Source organism: Sparus aurata, chromosome 22, assembly GCF_900880675.1.
Source record: "Sparus aurata chromosome 22, fSpaAur1.1, whole genome shotgun sequence".
In the NCBI taxonomy this organism is placed as follows: domain Eukaryota; kingdom Metazoa; phylum Chordata; class Actinopteri; order Spariformes; family Sparidae; genus Sparus; species Sparus aurata.
Window position 1 is genome coordinate 21,786,716 of NC_044208.1, and position 18,644 is coordinate 21,805,359.

The 18,644-nt window shown below is 41.7% G+C and overlaps 2 protein-coding genes across 3 annotated transcripts in view; both read left to right on the plus strand.

The window, feature by feature from the left end:
- The window catches only part of rps12 (ribosomal protein S12), a 37,543-nt gene that overhangs the window by 15,043 nt on the left and 3,856 nt on the right, over positions 1 to 18,644 (plus strand). For both annotated transcript variants that reach the window (XM_030404366.1, XM_030404367.1), the window contains 9 exons: positions 1,275 to 1,583; positions 2,067 to 2,363; positions 7,536 to 7,844; positions 8,022 to 8,336; positions 11,012 to 11,320; positions 11,817 to 12,113; positions 12,981 to 13,289; positions 13,395 to 13,688; positions 13,809 to 14,072. In XM_030404366.1, the coding sequence (XP_030260226.1) occupies positions 1,275 to 1,583; positions 2,067 to 2,363; positions 7,536 to 7,844; positions 8,022 to 8,336; positions 11,012 to 11,320; positions 11,817 to 12,113; positions 12,981 to 13,289; positions 13,395 to 13,688; positions 13,809 to 14,072 (2,703 nt within the window). The remainder of the gene's footprint in view (positions 1 to 1,274; positions 1,584 to 2,066; positions 2,364 to 7,535; positions 7,845 to 8,021; positions 8,337 to 11,011; positions 11,321 to 11,816; positions 12,114 to 12,980; positions 13,290 to 13,394; positions 13,689 to 13,808; positions 14,073 to 18,644) is intronic.
- LOC115573559 (SH3 domain-binding glutamic acid-rich-like protein 3) lies at positions 16,078 to 17,902 on the plus strand. The gene is made up of 3 exons (XM_030404375.1): positions 16,078 to 16,278; positions 16,998 to 17,165; positions 17,651 to 17,902. Exons 1-3 carry the CDS (start codon positions 16,234 to 16,236, stop codon positions 17,711 to 17,713), a joined length of 276 nt encoding a protein of 91 aa, XP_030260235.1. The 5' UTR covers positions 16,078 to 16,233; the 3' UTR covers positions 17,714 to 17,902.

Sequence of the window (18,644 nt, forward strand, 5' to 3'; positions counted from 1 at the left end):
TCCACAGATTCCAATTCCACTTTGTTGTCCGTGCGTCTCCGGATCTCCTCAGACCGGAACAGACTCAGTCCGAACTCGATTAATCTCATTAATCCACAACAGTCAGTTTAGATGCACAGAACAGGACCGAACCGCCAACTAAATCCCGCCCCAGCTCCACCGCTGCAGGTATAAATCCGCTTGTTTATTAAGGTGTGTCGTGGAGTCGGGGCTCTGCAGTGATTGGCTCTGTTGCGCACGTGGCTACGGTGTGCAGTGATTGGCTCTGGTGCGCATGTGACTGTGGTGGCTATGGTTAGCAATGCTAGCGGAATTCGTAAAGCATTTCTGAAATAATTTATTAACGGTATCATTGTAATCCAAAAAAATCCGACATTGCACACCCTTGAACCACGCAGCAGCCATGTTGAAAGTCTTAGGTCTGTCTGCCTCAAATATCTCTGCGGATCAGGATCAAACACACACACACACACATACAGAGATTCCTTGCTTTTATAGGGAGATATCAAATATAATGAGCTACTTGGTGAGCTGAGGAGGTTCTGGTCGGTGGGTGGGTTTAGTTCCTTTTGGACAGAGCCAAGCTAACTGTTTGCAGTCTTACATGCTAAGCTAAGCTACCTGGACCCTAGCTCTAGTGTTATCTTTCAGAGTATGGTATCAATTCTTTTAATGTAATGCTCAGCAAGGAAGCGAATTCAAATGTTTCTCACATGTGAATCCATTGCTTTAATATTTCATTTGGCTTACATAAGTGAGTCATATTCAACACCATTATTGGTTTGCTATTCATTGAGGCCTATTATGCTTTTCTCTTATTTTTCCTCCCTTCAGTGTTTTATATAGGTTCTTATGCACTTTAAAAGATCTTGAAAGTTAGAAAGGTCGAAGTCTGTAAGAACAGTAGCTCCTCTCTCCTACAGAAAACACTGCAAGAGGGGAAACAGTGCTGCAGCACTGGACAGTAAAACAGAAAACTGATGTGGGTTTTTATTTAGCATCAAAACATGTCGACCTGTTTTAGTAGTAACCCCCAGAAAAATTATGAGATTGAAAATTAGCATAATATGTCTCCTGTAAATTTACTTTGGACGATGATGAGAACAGCATGATATGAAATGTCTTTACATTGTTTTAAAATGAAAATCTTTGTGCATCAGTACACATGAATGACATTTAATAATCCAAATACACTTTTATAATTGTATATAAAAGAATGTTTCAAGGATTGTCCTTTGCATTTGGATTCACTTCATTTCTATCCTCATATGCAGCACGGCTCCGGTTGGCCAGCGGCTCAAGTCAGTGCTCTGGTAGAGTGGAGATCTTCTATAAAGGCCAGTGGGGAACCGTGTGTGATGATGAATGGGAAATGGCCGATGCCGATGTTGTATGTAGACAGGTTGGCTGCGGTCATGCAGTTTCTGCTCTTACAAATGCCCACTTTGGTAGTGGTACTGGTCCGATATGGCTGGATGATGTGGAGTGTACCGGCCAAGAGTCTGCTCTCTCACACTGTGATCACAACAGATTCGGAGAAAACAACTGTGGGCACGGTGAAGATGCTGGTGTTGTATGCTCAGGTAACACATGCAATAATTTATCATGTTAAAAATTTACTTTTATTTTTAAATCTTATTTATAATTGTAATTTTGCTAATTTTAAACATTAATATGTGTTTTTAAGTCTTGTGAAGAAACACTGCGGAAGTGTCAGTAGCTGAGATGCTTTCTGGGCAATGTAGGCAAAAGGTTTTGAAAAGCAGTCAGCAGGTCTTTTTCATTCCACGCATTCTTCTTTTTTGTCAAAAACTGACACCTGCCTTACCCACAATGCAATTTAGCCACTGACTCATCAGTGACGGCAATTAATCAGATTATACACAGCTTCCTCTGCAGCCACAAAAGGCTTCAAATACTTTTTCACATGCGTAGTAGTACTCCCCAAGACCTGCATACAGTTTAATGTGTAAAATTGGTGTAGTTACACTTTAATCAGATGTTTCTTTCAAAAATGTCAAAACACAGACTAACTAATTGCTCTTTCTCTCTTGTTTTCTTTGAAGCTGTAAAACTCATTAATGGGACTGGCCAGTGCTCAGGCAAGGTGGAGATCTCCCAGGGTGGCCACCTGTCACCAGCATTTAATGTTAACTGGGGAATGAATGAAGCTACAGTGGTGTGCAGAGAGATGAACTGTGGAGATCCTGTCAAGTTTAACGGATCATATGGTCAAGGCGGAGCTCAGAGAGGGTATAAGGTCAGTTGTAGCGGCAGAGAGAGCTCTCTGACACAGTGCACACTGACAGAATATATCCGGACCAGCAACGATCGTATGGAAGAGGCAGCTGTGGAATGTTCAGGTAAGAATTGATGTTTTATTGAAATTTGGATTCCTTCAGTTATTATGAAAAGAGATAGAACCAAATGGTAAAGCAGCTCTTCTGCACATCTCATTTCTTTTCATTTTGGAAATTTTGGTCAAATGATTAGAGAAAAATGGTCGATAAAGCTAAAGCATTCCTTAGTAATACTTACATAATGTAGTTTACAACATTACACTTGCAAAGGTTAACTAGCGATGTTTATCGTCCTGCAGTCTGTAGCCACACATTGAACTATCACTGTTGAAAGCTTGTCTCATGCCAAGTTGTCCAGGTTTCTCTGTTGCAAATTTTCTAGCATGGTCTGCTTTTTGTGAGGTGGAGGAGGGCTCTCTGCATCAGCTGTGTGCTTGGCCAGCAAGTGGTATTTGAGACTCCATGTACTTCAGTGGTAACTCAGTTCACGGCAGCTCAAGGCAAATAACTTTGTTCTAGTTGAGAGAACGATCTGGCAGGGCTTTGAAGCTGAACTTGCCATTCAAAAGATCCTTTTCCTTATACATTTATGCTCAAGGAGGTTTGTTTATGCTTGCCATCCACAATGCTTCTGCTGTATCGCTTCCCTATATCCGAAACTAAGGGGTGGACCAAGGGTCATAACGCGGGTGCATTAATTGTGTGTCAAAAAATATATATATTTTAAGAAGAATTTGTGTTAATGCAGGGCTCCAGACTAACTTTTTTTACTAGGAGCACAGTGGCCCCCAACTGAAAATGTTAGGAGCGCAATCACAAAATTTAGGGGCGCACACCGTAAAGCAATTATATTGATTGTATATATACAATCAATATATATCTATATCTATATCTATACCTATATATGTGTATATATATATATAAATATATATATATATATATATATATATATATATGTATATATTTATATGTATATATATATATATATATATATATATATACATACAGGGTTGGGAGGGTTACTTTAAAAATGTAGTCCGATACAGTTACTAATTACCTGTTAAAAAATGTAGTCAGTAACGTAATCCAAGTACCACAATATTAAAGTAATGTAACTTGATTACTTTAAGTTACTTTTGGATTACCTCAATACACATGCAAATAAAGACTTCCTCTGAGGAACACATTAAGCAAATTAAAAATTTAATTAATTGTAAGGTATGTTAGATTTATTCAGTTTTATTCCTTGCCTACTTACTATTCAGCTGTATTCAAGAATTACATCACATATTACAATAATAATAATAATAATGATAATAACAATAATAATGGTAGTAGTTATTATTAGTGTTATTGTAACTACTAGGCCTATTTCTAGTAATAGCAGTAGTAAAACACCCCCACATATAGGATGTGTGTCACTTATTTGTCCCCCAAAATTACCCATACAATTTCCTAATATAATCATGCTATTTAAATACCTTGTTGTGATCTAAAGTGTTTGTGACCCATTTCAGTCACTGCAGGTGTTTCAGGCAATTTTATAACGTACAAGCCTCACAAGGTGGCAGTAGCTACATCTCAAGTGTCTATGGGGCCCTCGAAAGTCAACGAGTTTTCCACGATGAAGTCCGTGCAAATGTTTCACAATAAAAGCCTACTGAGCTATTTATGCTAGAGGACTTTTAATTTGAGACGGACACAGGAAGTGTTGAGTTTATATTAACAATGTAATGTCTTTATTTTAACAGGGCAAACGGGAGCGAACCAAAACGAGACTTCAAAATTACCAAAAAACCTAAACACGCACCATCCCGGTCACCAGCAGCACCACTCACAGACCCAGTAGTAGTACCAAGTAGCAGCAGCAGCAGCAGCAGCAGCAGTAGTAGAAACAATCACAGCCCGAGTCTGGTTAACAGGCTAACTAATGTTAACTTTAGCTCACATACTTTCTGTATAGCTAGCTAATGTTCGCAGTTTCGCTTACCATTAAATGTTTCTTTAAATTAGATGTGGAGTCCTTGGACGATGACAGTGTGTGCACAGCTGGGAGGCATAGCTTGCACTGTACAGTGATGTTGTTCCCTCTTACTTCTTTAGAAACAAAGTAATGGCGAAATTTCCACGCAGTGAAAGCATTTTTTTCTCTAGCGCTCGAGTCCATAATGAGCCTGGCTGGCTTCACTTGAGAGCAGAGCGTCGTTGTGACTGACTTGTAGTGAACTGTAGTAATGTGCGCGCGCGTGCATACGGCATTGCCGCATTGGCAAGTGTTAGATTAATTCATTCACATTTATTCATCATTCATCATCATATATTTTAATTGTAATCCAACTAATAATCACAATTTTTTTCCAGATACCTGGAATCTGATTACGTCTTTTTTTTCTGTAACTGTAACGGAATACAGTTACTGCTTTTTTGTATCCTAATTACGTAACGCATATATATATATATATATATATATATATATATATATATATATATATATATATATATATATATATATATATATATATATATATCTGCAATTCATGAAACCTTCACCAGTCTTCTGCCCTTTTTCACTAAAGTCCTGTCTTCAGACTTGGACTCATCCTTTGAGTTAGGATTTGACTCTGGCACACTTCTAGGCTCATCGTGGAGAAAATAACCCAGAGATTCAGATCTCTACAGGTGTACGGTGCCTTACTGCTCCGATTCGGTTTTACAGTGCCGCAGTTATAGGTCTGTGTTTTCAAAGGTCCCATATTATGCAAAATACACCTTAGAGCGGTTTTCTATCAATAATATGCATCCCCGGCCTGTCTACAATCCCCCCTGGTATGAAAAAAGTTCATCCTCTCCCTTTTTTGCTTTCTCCGCCTTTAGAAAATGTGTGCTTATACAGGCCAGTTGAAGATAGTCTGTCGGTGACGTCACCGACAGATTAGACGCGTCCCCCTAGGTTGGTGGCACCGCCCCAGGTGAAGGTTTGCCACACCCGAAGGAATTATCTAAACGGCGCCATTTTTTCCGCTCGGTTACAAAATGGCGAATGTAGGACCGGGAAGAAGCGGTTGCTCTGTCATTGGCTGCACTAACGAGCACCAGAGTCTTTTTAAACCTCCCTCATCGGGGGTCTTGAGGACTCAATGGATGGATTTTATTTTTAATGGGAATGTACCCACATCAGTTCCCAAAGTGCTGTATGTGTGTGCTCACCAGACAGCAGTGTTTCACAAAGTTGTCGCTCAGAGCTAGACACGCAATTGCTCTGTTGTTGGTGTATAGATCAACAGAAGTGCCTATATTCTGTCCCAGCTACAGAACAACAGAAGAGACAGTGGTCGTGTTTCATTTTTAATGACAACGTGCCGGCTGCGGTTTGTGTTAGCTTGTATGTGTGTGCTAACCACCTCACGTCGGACTGCTTCATTAACGAGAGTCAATACAAAGCTGGCTTTGCCTCGACACTGACCCTCCTAAAAGGATCAGTCTCAACCATACTGGACCCAGCAACTGCACCTGAGCCAGCGATAAGTGTCGCCGCGGTTTGATAGTATTTACAGTTGCTGACGAGTATGGTGAAGTCAGCTTGAAACTGGCTAACTAGTTAGCTCCACTTCGGTCCGCTATGCAATGGCGTTTGAAGCGAGTTTAATGTTAATAATATTACGAGGGAGCTTTGTTGTCACAGTAGAAAGTCTGGAAACATGTGCAGACTGGAGACAGAGACAATGCGAACAGTGTATAACAGTTTGGAGACTGTGCTGGAGACAAACACAGCTTTCGCTAGCTGTTAGCCATTAGCTACATGGCAGTAGCTGTAACAACACATACAAACAAACTAATATTATTCAGCCAAACTAACCATTCTGAAACGTCCTTCTGCAGCCGCAGAGTCTGTACTTCTTCCGGAGCCTCTACTTCTGGGTCCGATTCTGGGTCACACTTGTTCGGTTGAACGAAAAAATCTCTGCGAGCCATAGTGTTACATCTACCATAAACATTAGCGCATGCTACCGTTAGCATGCGCTAACCTCCCCTCCCCTCGCTTCCCCTCCCTGAGAGTGACGTAGCAGGCAAGGCTCCCCAAGTAGGCGTTGACAGACGCAGCTCATTAGCATTTAAAGGTGCAGGGACAGAAACAGAGTGCTGTGAACAGAGCTCAGCAGAGCGACTTTTAGACAGCTGGAGTTCAGGACCATGGATGTGTTTGGGGCAATACATATCGAATACAGATTTGTTGGACCTCTGACAGCTGTGTGAAATTGATGAAAAACAGTATAATATGGGACCTTTAAAACAACAACACGAAGTGTTCCTGACCGAAGGATTAGTAGAAGAGCTTGTGTTTGTCTCTTTTTTGAGATTTGTGTGTTGGTGTCAACACAGAGTGTTTTATTTTGAAAAGTAAACGGATGTTATATTGTTATTTGTGCTCAGGGCTAAATTCAGCTGATATGCTGCGTCCTGCTCCGGCATCCGCCGAAATAGAAGTCCTGCGTATCTGCTCCGGACTGCCATTGCAGATACGCAGCACAGCGGAGCTGATGGAAGTTAAGACATTATCTAAAGTGAAAAACCAGCTCAGCTCCGTCACGCAGCGGACACGTATCTGGTAGACTCGCGGAGTTCGTCTCGCTATTGTTCGCTGAAAGTGAAACCTTCTCCCTCTGCGCTCGGAACAACTTTCGGACCCTCCCCCTCCACACATAAGTCAATTACAGTGCCAGTCTCTGCCCATCTAACACACATTGGCCTGCCACCTGTCAGTCCAGATTCCAGATTCTTTGATTCCCTTTGGTTCCCTTCCACTACCGGTGTTCAAAAAAAAAAAAAAAAAAAAAAAAACACAGGCAAATTCACTGGTCGCACATGTGCGACTAAATGTAAAATTTGGTCGCACTGTCTCAAATTTTGGTCGCAAAATGCACCGATTTGGTCGCAGTTTGTGTTATCAAAACTTGAAAAATATGTCTTAAAGGTATATTTAGACAATATAAAATAATGTGTGATTCATCGCAAGTTAACTATGGACAATCATGTGATTAATTGTGATTTTAACTACACACTCATTACACCAATCAAATTACACTACATACATTGACAGTCAGTACAATGGACAAAAAAACTCCAGAGTACACTATGTGAGGGGCAGTTTTGGCCCAAAAAGCACACAGATAAAAAGAAATGTCAAAGTTAGACTGCATGTACCGTATTCATTCACAGAAGAACTGTCATTCTCAGGTAATGTCAGGTTGTCCGGTGGGCACAGTAGTTGTGTTGGAAGAGTGGAGTACTACGACAAAGGCCAGTGGGGGACTGTGTGTAGTGAATCCTGGGATATGAAGGATGCAACGGTGGTGTGCAGACAGCTCGGCTGTGGGATGAGTCATAAGATTACCACCATGGCTGAGTACGGCAGCGGCACAGGACAGACCTGGACTGATCAAATTGAATGCAGTGGATTGGAGTCCACACTGGCTCAGTGCCCACGAAGTCCGTTCATAGACGAAAATTGCAACTCCACCTCCGTTGCTGGTGTTGTCTGCACAGGTAAGAAAATCTACCAAAAATTACAAAGGATTAAACAGTCTTGTTTATTGATGTTGAGCAGTATCCCTATTTTTTTTTGTTATTATTCAGCTTTTGTCACTTAGTTTTACCAAACATTTTTAACCACTTTCAATCATCTAATAACAGATAATTACTTCAGTTAACTTGATTTCCCAGGTAGCTTTGAAGTCCGGCTGGTCGACAGTAAGGATGAGTGCTCTGGCAGGGTAGAGGTCCGTCATGGCGACATGTGGCAAACAGTGTGTGACACAGACTGGACTCTGAGTAAAGCTCAGGTGGTGTGTGACCACCTGGAATGTGGAACTGCAGTGAATGCTTCAGGCGCCACCCATTTCGGCCAAGGCAGCGGATCAGTGGTGGAGGCCAGCGATTCATGCTTTGGCAACACAACATTTCTTCAGCAATGCTCAGCCAACGGTTTCCAAAGCTCAAGGTGTGGGCATGACCATGATGCTGGTGTCCAATGTGCAGGTACAGCCTTTTAATCATCTGTTACACAATTTTCTTCTCTTTATACATAGCAATTAAAAATAGTTGAGAGGGAAAACAATGTATTTATTTTCATCCAGGTGCAATGATATCTTACAGAGTATGGTATCAGCATTTAAATCTAATGAATATCAAGTAAGCCAACAATAATATTTATCACGATATTTCTATGCAATCATTTTTGATGTGGTTTACATAAGTGACACATTGAGTCTCATTCCATTGTTGTATTGTTCACCTTGTCCGTGTAAAAGATGTGGAAAGTTAAAAAGGTCAAAATCTGCACAAACAGAAGTTCCTCTCTCCCACAGGAAACTCTGCTCCTAAAACGCCTCGTCAGTAGACTCGCTTTTATTTCTGTGACATCACACTATATCACCATGTCACACATTTGCATATTTTATGCCTTATGGCTAGTTTGGCACACAAGAATTGATTTAGCACAGCTGCCCTGTTGTTAGCAGTGCTGGGTCAGGCATAGTTGAGCTGACCAATCAGAGCAGACGCGGTATTCAGGAGGGGGGTGCTCAGAGAGATAGTAGGTAAAACAGAGTGTCTCTGTGAGAGGGGGATACAGTGCTGCAGCACTGGACAGTACGATAATACTGTTTTTTGAGTAGTAAAGCATGTAATCCTGTTCTATTAGTAACCCAGAATAAAGTTATGAGATTGAAAAAAGAGCATAATATGTCTCCTTTAAAATGAACTCCTGACGATGAGGATGAGACAAGCAGTGTTTTCTAAATATAATATGAAATGTTTTTATCCATCCATCCATCCATTTTCTTCCACTTATCCGGGGCCGGGTCGCAGGGGCAGCTGTCTGAGCAGGGACGCCCAGACTTCCCTCACCCTGGACACCTCCCCCAGCTCCTCCGGGAGGACCCCAAGGCGTTCCCAGGCCAGCCAAGTGACATAGTCACTCCAGCGTGTCCTGGGCCTTCCTCAGGGTCTCCTCCCAGTGGGGCATGCCAGGAACACCTCCCGAGGAAGGCGTCCTGGGGGCATCTGATATAGATGCCCGAGCCACCTCAGCTGGCTCCTCTCGATGTGGAGGAGCAGTGGCTCTACTCCGAGCTCCTCCCGGGTGACAGAGCTCTTGTATCCGGGATCTTATTCTTTCGGTCACGACCCAAAGTTCATGACCATAGGTGAGGGTAGGATTGAGATTGACTGGTAAATCGAGAGCTTTGCCTTTTCGGCACAGCTCTCTCTTCACCACGACAGACCGATACACCGATCCGCCTGTTAATCTTACGCTCCATCCTTCCCTCACTCGTGAACAAGACCCCAAGATACTTGAACTCCTCCACTTGAGGCAAGAACTCTCCCCCAACCCGGAGGGAGCAAGCCACCTTTTTCCGGTCGAGAACCATGGCCTCAGACTTGGAGGTGCTGATTTTCATCCCAGCTGCTTTACACTCGGCTGCAAACCGCCCCAGGACATGCTGGAGGTCCTGGCTCGACGAGCCAACAAGACAACATCGTCCGCAAAAAGCAGAGATGGAATCCAGTGGCTCCCGAACCAGACCCCCTCCGGCCCCTGACTGCGCCTAGAAATTCTGTCCATAAAAATAATGAACAGAACCGGTGACAAAGGGCACAGGTCTGGCTTACTGCCAGCAAAGCGAACCAAGCTCCTGCTCCGGTCGTACAGGGACCGTACAGCCTTTAGCAGAGAGCCTCCGACCCCGTACTCCCGGTGATCCCCCGATAGTTGGAACACACCCTCCGGCCCCCCTTTTTGAATAGAGGGACCATCACCCCAGTCTGCCAGTCCAGAGGCACTGTACCCGACTGCCACGCGATGCTGCAGAGACGTGTCAGCCAAGACAGCCCCACAACATCCAGAGACTTGAGGTACTCAGGGCGGATCTCATCCACCCCCGGTGCTTTGCCACCGAGGAGCTTCCCAACTACCTCAGTGACTTCAGCTTGGGTGATGAATGAATCCACCTCTGAGTCCGCAGCCTCGGCTTCCTCTATGGAAGGCGTGTCAGTGGGATTGAGGAGATCCTCGAAGTATTCCTTCCACCGACGATGATATCCCCAGTCGAGGTCAGCAGCTCCCCACCTCCACCGTAAACATTATTGGTGGAGGGCTGCTTCCCCCTCCTGAGACGCCGGATGGTTTGCCAGAATTTCCTCAAGGCTGACCAGTAGTCCACTTCCATGGCCTCCCCGAACTTTTCCCAGACCCGAGTTTTTGCTTCCGAGACCGCCCGTGCTGCTGCATGCTTGGCCTGCCAGTACCCGTCAGCTGCCTCAGGAGTCCCCCGAGCCAACCATGCTCCTTCTTCAGCTTGACAGCATCCCTTACTTCTGATGTCCACCACTGGGTTCGGGGATTGCCGCTACGACAAGCACCGGAGACCTTACAGCCACAGCTCCGAACAGCCGCGTCAACAATGGAAGTGGCGAACATGGTCCATTCGGACTCAATGTCCCCAGCCTCCCTCGGGATCTGGTCAAAGCTCTCCCGGAGATGGGAGTTGAAGACCTCCCTGAAAATGTCTTTATATTGTTTTAAAATGACGATCTTTATGCATCAATGCACATGAATAAAATTCAATAATCCAGAAAAACTTCCAATAAAAGCATGTTTCAAGGATTGTCCTTTGCATTTGGACTCACTTCATTTCTATCCTCATATGCAGCACGGCTCCGGTTGGCCAGCGGCTCAAGTCAGTGCTCTGGTAGAGTGGAGATCTTCTATAAAGGCCAGTGGGGAACTGTGTGTGACGATGAATGGGAAATGGCCGATGCTAATGTTGTATGTAGACAGCTTGGCTGCGGTCACGCAGTTTCTGCTCCTGCAAGTGCCCACTTTGGTAGTGGTAGTGGTCCAATATGGCTGGATAATGTGGAGTGTACAGGCCAAGAGTCTGCTCTCTCACACTGTGATCACAACAGATTCGGAGAAAACAACTGTGGGCACGGTGAAGATGCTGGTGTTGTATGCTCAGGTAAGAAATGTGATGATTTATGATGTTGAAAATTATTCTTTTTTTTTTAAATCTTAGTTATAATTAATTTTAATTCAAGGGTCATTTCGCTAATTTTAAACATTAATATGTATTTTTAGGTCTTGAAGTAATACTGTGTAAGTGTCATTAGCTGAGATGCTTTCTGGGTAATGTAGGCACAAGGTTTTGAAAAGCAGCCAGCAGGTCTTTTTCAATCCACACATTCTTTTTCTTTTTAAAAACCTGACACCCACTTTACCCACAGTGCAACTTTGCCACTGACTAACATCAGTGACAGCAATCTATCAGATTACACACAGCTGATCTGCAGCCACAAAAGGCTTTATAATACTTTTCACATTTGTAGTAGCACTCCCAAAGACCTGCAAATATAGTTTAATGTCTAAAATTGGTGGAGTTACCCTATAATCAGATGTTTCTTTCAAACGTGTCAAAACACAGACTAATTGCTCTTTCTCTCTTGTTTTCTTTGAAGCTGTAAAACTCATTAATGGGGCTGGCCAGTGCTCAGGCAGGGTGGAGATCTCCCAGGGTGGCCACCTGTCACCAGCATTTAATGTTAACTGGGGAATGAATGAAGCTACAGTGGTGTGCAGAGAGATGAACTGTGGAGATCCTGTCAAGTTCAATGGATCATATGGTCAAGGAATCGCTCGGAGAGGGTATACGGTCAGTTGTAGTGGCAGAGAGAGCTCTCTGTCACAGTGCACACTGACAGAATATGTCCGGACCAGCAATGATCGTATGGAAGAGGCAGCTGTCGAATGTTCAGGTAAGACTTGGTGTTGAATTGAAATTTGTTATCAGTTATTATGAAAAGAGATAGAACTAAATGGTAAAGCAGCTCTTCTGCACATCTCATTTCTTTTCATTTTGGGAATTTTGGTCAAATCATTAGAGTAAAATGGAAAATAAAGCTGGGTATACATCAGGGATTGGCTTCCTTATGATTGACAAGTCACTACTGCGGTGTGTCCTCAGGTCCTCGGTCAGATTCAATAAGGCCATTATCATTGTGGTATAGTGAAAAAATGGCTTGTTTGTATGTCTTTAAACGAGAGCTGTCAGTTTAATCACCATTAATCAAATGATTCTCCATAGGTAAATCTAGTGTTTTTTTGATATTATCAACATGGGAGTGGACAAATATGCTTGCCTTATGCAAATGTCTGCTTATTATTATTATTGCTACAATTCAAAACATTGACAAATACTGTCCAGAATATTCTCCAGAATAACCTCAAATGTACTGCATGCTCAAAAATTATTCTGAAAGCATAACATCAAAAACTCTCGCCCAACAAGCAACAACAGATGGTCATTGACCTAAAATTAACATTCTTCATAATACTTACACAATGTAGTTTCCAACATTACACTTGCAAAGGTTGACTAGCGATGTTTATTGTCCTCCAAGCTGTAGCCACACATTCAACTATCACTGTTGAAAGCTTGTCTCATGCCAAGTTGTCAAGGTTTCCCTGTTGCAAATTTTCTAGCATGATCTGCTTTTTGTGAGGTGGATGAGGGCTCTCTGCATCAGATGTGTGCTTGGCTAATTTTATAATTATATATAAAAGCATGTTTCAAGGATTGTCCTTTGCATTTGGACTCACTTCATTTCTATCCTCATATGCAGCACGGCTCCGGTTGGCCAGCGGCTCAAGTCAGTGCTCTGGTAGAGTGGAGATCTTCTATAAAGGCCAGTGGGGAACTGTGTGTGATGATGAATGGGAAATGGCAGATGCTGATGTTGTATGTAGACAGCTTGGCTGCGGTCACGCAGTTTCTGCTCCTACAAATGCCCACTTTGGTAGTGGTACTGGTCCAATATGGCTGGATGATGTGGAGTGTACAGGCCAAGAGTCTGCTCTGTCACACTGTGATCACAACAGATTCGGAGAAAACAACTGCGGGCACAGTGAAGATGCTGGTGTTATCTGTTCAGGTAAGAGGCCTGGCTCATTCTAACTCTGTGAATGAAGCCTTTACCTCACATAAAACTGCAGCAGCTTTTATGACCAAACCAACTAAAACTTACTCTCTGTTTCAGGTATACCAGAGAAGCCCCAAATCACTTTCAGTCCAGCTACAGATGTAAAATGGGGTGACAAAGTTGAAATCACCTGCACCGTTGTATCAGAACACCTGGGTGGGACATTCGTCCTGAGAAAGATGGAAGGAAATTTTCGAATGGAAAAATACTCCCAACACAAAGCTGCAACCTTTGTCTTCCCTTCAGTGGATTTCAGCCAAAAGGGGTCATACTACTGTGAATATCAGAAGAAGTTGCCCAATCAAGTCATCTATTATCCTCAAGGAAATGTAGCTGAACTCTCCATCACAGGTCAATAATTTTGTGCTTTGTATGCCCACTTGTGTGAAATTTATGGAAATTTGACTGCACAAGATTGCAAACATTAATATGATCTCTGTGAATTTGTAAAATTCTTTGTCTGTTCTGCAGTGAAAATGGACATACCCAGAATCTCCCTGACATCTCCTCATGTAGTCTACAGTCCGGACAAAATATCAGTCAACGAAGGCAGCAACTTCTCCGTCACCTGTTCTACTCTTTCCACATATTCCAGAGGTTACTTCTTTCTGAGAAAGTCCAATGTGACCGTCACAGAGGCAAAGCCTGCATTTGGCCACTCTATCTTCCACCTGGCGACCTTTGAATTCCCTTCAGTAGAGTATGAGCACCAAGGAGAATATAGCTGTGTCTTTGGTGTTAACATCTCCAGCATGTCCCTCTGTTCCCTTCCCTCAAAGTCACTACAAGTCAATGTAATCGGTGAGACCAATATGGAAAAGAAATAGATGATTAAAAAAGAAATACATATGTACGTCTTATCTGAAACCATCACTAAGTAATATATATGATAGTAAGCATACATACAATGTCCTTCGTAGATGTCATCTACTTGTTCTCTCACATCAAACTGATTTGAGTTGAGCAACCATTAGTAAAACCGGAATCTTGCAAGTATTGTTTAAAATCCATATATGAAATATATGTAAGATGTATATTATGTGAGACATAAATACAATTTTTTTTAAAAATCCCACAAATTTCAAATAAAATTACATGGAAAAAAAAATAATGAGATGAGATTCATTTATTGTGATAACACCAGAATGTTAATGGTGAGCATTTTCTCAAAGCCAAGTTTATACCTCACACTGTCTTCTCTCTCAACTAGTGAATTTTCCTAAAATGATTACATGGAGAATATTTGTTGTAATTATATCCATGGAATTATATCCTATTTTGCCTCTTCCTTTTTTATGTGCATGCAGCAAATATTCAAAATCTGCATGTATTCAATGATGCAAAATAAAAATATTAAAAAAGATCGACTCACTCCTTTCTTGCTGTACAAGGATTTTGCACAGAATTAGCTTATGAATATACACAAGTTGTATATTTACATATTTACATAGATTTATCAAGGGGGTTAGAATAGATGTATATTGTGTGCTCTGCACTCTGATATGTGACGTTTCATCACAGTAACATTGGAAATAGATTTGACAGAAATGTTTCTCACCTTAAGTTACATTTCAGTTACAGCACAATTACATTCAAATACAGTAACAGTAATAGCAAGTAGATACTTCCAGCTCAGCAGACCTAAATGAATAAATGACCATCTCCACATTTAGTTCACATCCATTCATTTACAGTAAAATGTCTTCAGTAGCTGACATACAACCGAGCTGGACTGCGAACATTGAATATACATATATGATCTAACTATCAGAGCAGTGTTTATGGGGAAAACTTAAAGACTGCTAGACCATCACAATTAAATGTAAGGGACAGCAAATCCCCTTACCTGTTTGATTTCAAGGTCAGATATAAGGTGCCATCATATGTAATTTATTATTACATGCCTACTACTATCATCAGCACGAAAACAGAAGTCAGATCATGCATAACTTGATTCTCACGAATATCTTTCAGTTGATCCTTTAATGGAATACTGATATAGAAATGTCCTTCCTGTAAACTGGCTTTTACTGTTATGGATGAGGAACATGACACACATGAAAGTGTTTCCTCTTGTGATTGTGAAGTGTCAAGGTACTTTGTACATAAGCAGCAGTAATGGTGCGGTGTTCAAATTGATCTACAATGCCAGCGAATGGTTTCTCCCAAAAATCCTTGTTTGCTGGATCTTCACTTGTCCCAGCAGAATGTAAGTTTTAGCAGGTCTTCCATCAATACACCTGTAGTGTTGTGTCTCGATGCCAAAGTAGAGAATTGAGATGCAACTTTGCTCCTCCATGGGAATGGACATCATCTCTCTCTCAGGGGGACATAGTCATATAATTATAAAAACAAAAAATAACACTGAAAGCTTGCTTTGTTTCACTATAAACGTTCTTTGTCCACCAAAATGTTTTCGCATTCAACTAAAATAGTCAATTTTAAATAAGTAAGTAAGTACAAGTGGTTGCCTAAATGTTTGAGAAGTGAGCTTGTTAGTGTCACCGGCTCAAATCCCCCAGACCAGCAGGACCAACCAGCAATCCAGAGCTGCTGCCTCAGCCTGGCGCTAAGGAGGCCCTGAGACTGCTGTTTGCCCTGGTCTGAGTGCAGTGTGAACAGACCCTGTGCGTATCAGCGCTTTCACCATCGACGCAGGCATGTCACAGCTGGAACTGCAGCCTGCAGAAGTGGGTGTGTCTATGCAGGTAGGCAAGCCATGTCCAAACCTGCTCACCTTGTCTGCTGCTGCAGCAAACCAGCACCACATACCTGCATTCAGGATACCGGAACATTGTCTGTCTCTCCAGTTCCCTCTGCACTTCTGTCAGCCTGTATCTCCATTAAGCCTGTTTAAGTGTGTCTAGATTGAGGTGTTGTTGTTAGAATTGCAGACATGTCCACCACAGTGTTTTTTTCCAGCGTGAGCAGTTCCACGGAGGTAAAGTATGCGGTCTAATTTCAACTTTGCTTCATTCTTTTTGCTTGATTAGGCATACTGTTAATACGCTGACATATCAGAAACATCTAACAGATATAGGAATTATATTTTTATTTGACTGTGGTGACTGTGAGATTCCCCACAGGAGGACTATGTATGGGAGGGGGGCATTTGGAATAGTCTTCCCTCCACAATAAGGGAGTGCCCCACATACTCCTCTAAAAGGAAAACTAAAACAATGGCTCAAATCACACCAAAAGTGTGACCACTACTCCTGACTACTTGAAGATTTACTTTTATTGCATTGTCATATCCTTCTGGGTCTGGTATCCTCCTGTTTGTGTAATGTATTGTGTTGTGTGTGTGTTGTCTCCTCTATTTGTATTTTATCTATGTATTTGCTGTCTCTTCTATTTGTATTTTTTATTATTTTGTTAGGGGCTACGGATGCAAATTAGCAGCTTTGCCATAATGTGGCATGTTTACAGAGATGTTTTCAATGTTCATTAATGTGCACTGTCCCTATCCAAAAATAAAGCATTGTTATTATTATTATTATTATTATTATTATCATAATTATAATTATTTCTAGAGACAAACTACAGTGGACGGTGAAATTAAGTTCATGGCAAAATAAACCTTGGTGTGTATAGATCACAGGGCTAAACATGAATGTAGCATTCTTGAAAACTCCACTGATGATGTACTGTCCTGACCAGATAAAGAAGCAGCAGCAAAGAATTTTGATGGTCCTGGACTCCAAGAAGGTTCCATACAAACTTGTGGATGTAAGCAGCGATGAGGAGGGCAAGGCTTTAATGAGGGAGATTGCAGGGGACCAAAAAGCACTCCCGCCACAAATAGCCAATGGGGCCGTCTACTGTGGGGTAAGTCTAGCACAATAACCTGCAAAAGAATTAGTGATGTGTACTGATTGTGCAACACGCCTTCTCAAAACTAGGGGAGTTATGACTGAATGTTAATCATTTACATGCTTGCTGCAGATCTCACAGAAAAAAAACACCTTTGGTAGTCAAAGGGCGTAGACACAGGAATTAAATAAATATTTACAGATAACTAAAACACCCACAGGACGTGTGCAAACCTCACCAATGCATGCAGAAGGGCACAGTCATAATTCTTGACACATACAGATATGCTGTTGGAAAGGTGTCGCTCTAATTCAGAATGGTGGTAACAAGTCATTATGAACCTTTGTGCACTGATTATGAGTTTTGGCCTAACATGTACAGCACACAATCCATACTACCAACAAATACATTTATGAGGAAGTGTTAAAACCATCTCTGTAACGGTTCCTCTGTCACTTTCTCTCTTGTCCCCCACCCCCGACACCTCTTCTGTCTTTCAGGACTTCGCTGCGTTTGAAAATGCAGTTGAGGCAGAAGAATTAGAGAAGTTTCTCAAACTCTAAAAGGAGTGAAGATCAGCTGTGGGACATCTCAGCCGCATCTAGTTAAGCAAATGAACAAAAATAAATCCATAAAAGATTATATTAGAATTTAAAGAAATGTAAATTTGGTTTACAGTTAGGTGGAAAGGAGTTGTTGGTGTTCTGACAGTTTGTGTTATTAAATAAATAAAAATGTTTAAACCATCTGAACTCTGCCTGTTTCACTCATTGACATGAATTTTGTTAATTTGGTTAAACTGTTATCTCACCTTATGGATGTAAACATACTGTCTTAGAAATGTTGGCTGTTGTGATCAGCAAGGGTTTTTTTGTCTGAGAAGACCTCCGAGACTCAAAGCGTCCAGTTCAACAGAAAGCTGTATTTAACTTACCAGATCAGAGCATCAGCATAGCAACAGATCATATTTGCACTTACATCTGAAAGCATCAGCAAACGTACACAAGACCACACCTACAGTCAAACAGTCAGACACTATTTGTCCATTATACTGATTGAAATAACCACAAAATAATTGTAGGAACTGTGAGCATATAGAACAAAATGTCAACCATGTTAATACCAGTAACATTGCACAACTAAGATGAGGCTATAACAAGCATAAACCTGTTACCCAGGCGCTTGTTGGGAGGCTTTTACTGCACCGACCTCTAGGGCACCACAACATTAAGACAATACTTAACATACTTAAGTTGTTGCAAAGAGAATTTTACACAGCATGTACAGATTCTGATCAGTACCTAAAATATTTTGTTGATGAAATAGTTAATACTGAGTAGGCCTTTTTAGGGAATATCAGAAAATAGAGTTTTTTTAACACTCTAAATCCACATTTCCTTCTGTTATAGCAATAAAACACATAGAAAATTAAAACGATTTAATTATTTGACCCCTTCTTGGTTGAATAACATACTTGCTTGTATTTATTCATAT

What these genes read in the sequence shown, in the direction of transcription:
- LOC115573559 (XM_030404375.1), top strand. Translation starts at nt 16,234, where the DNA reads ATGTCCACCACAGTGTTTTTTTCCAGCGTGAGCAGTTCCACGGAG. An exon ending in GCGTGAGCAGTTCCACGGAG is followed by an intron (nt 16,279 to 16,997) that starts GTAAAGTATGCG and finishes TGTCCTGACCAG; the next exon opens with ATAAAGAAGCAGCAGCAAAG. An exon ending in ATGGGGCCGTCTACTGTGGG is followed by an intron (nt 17,166 to 17,650) that starts GTAAGTCTAGCA and finishes TCTGTCTTTCAG; the next exon opens with GACTTCGCTGCGTTTGAAAA.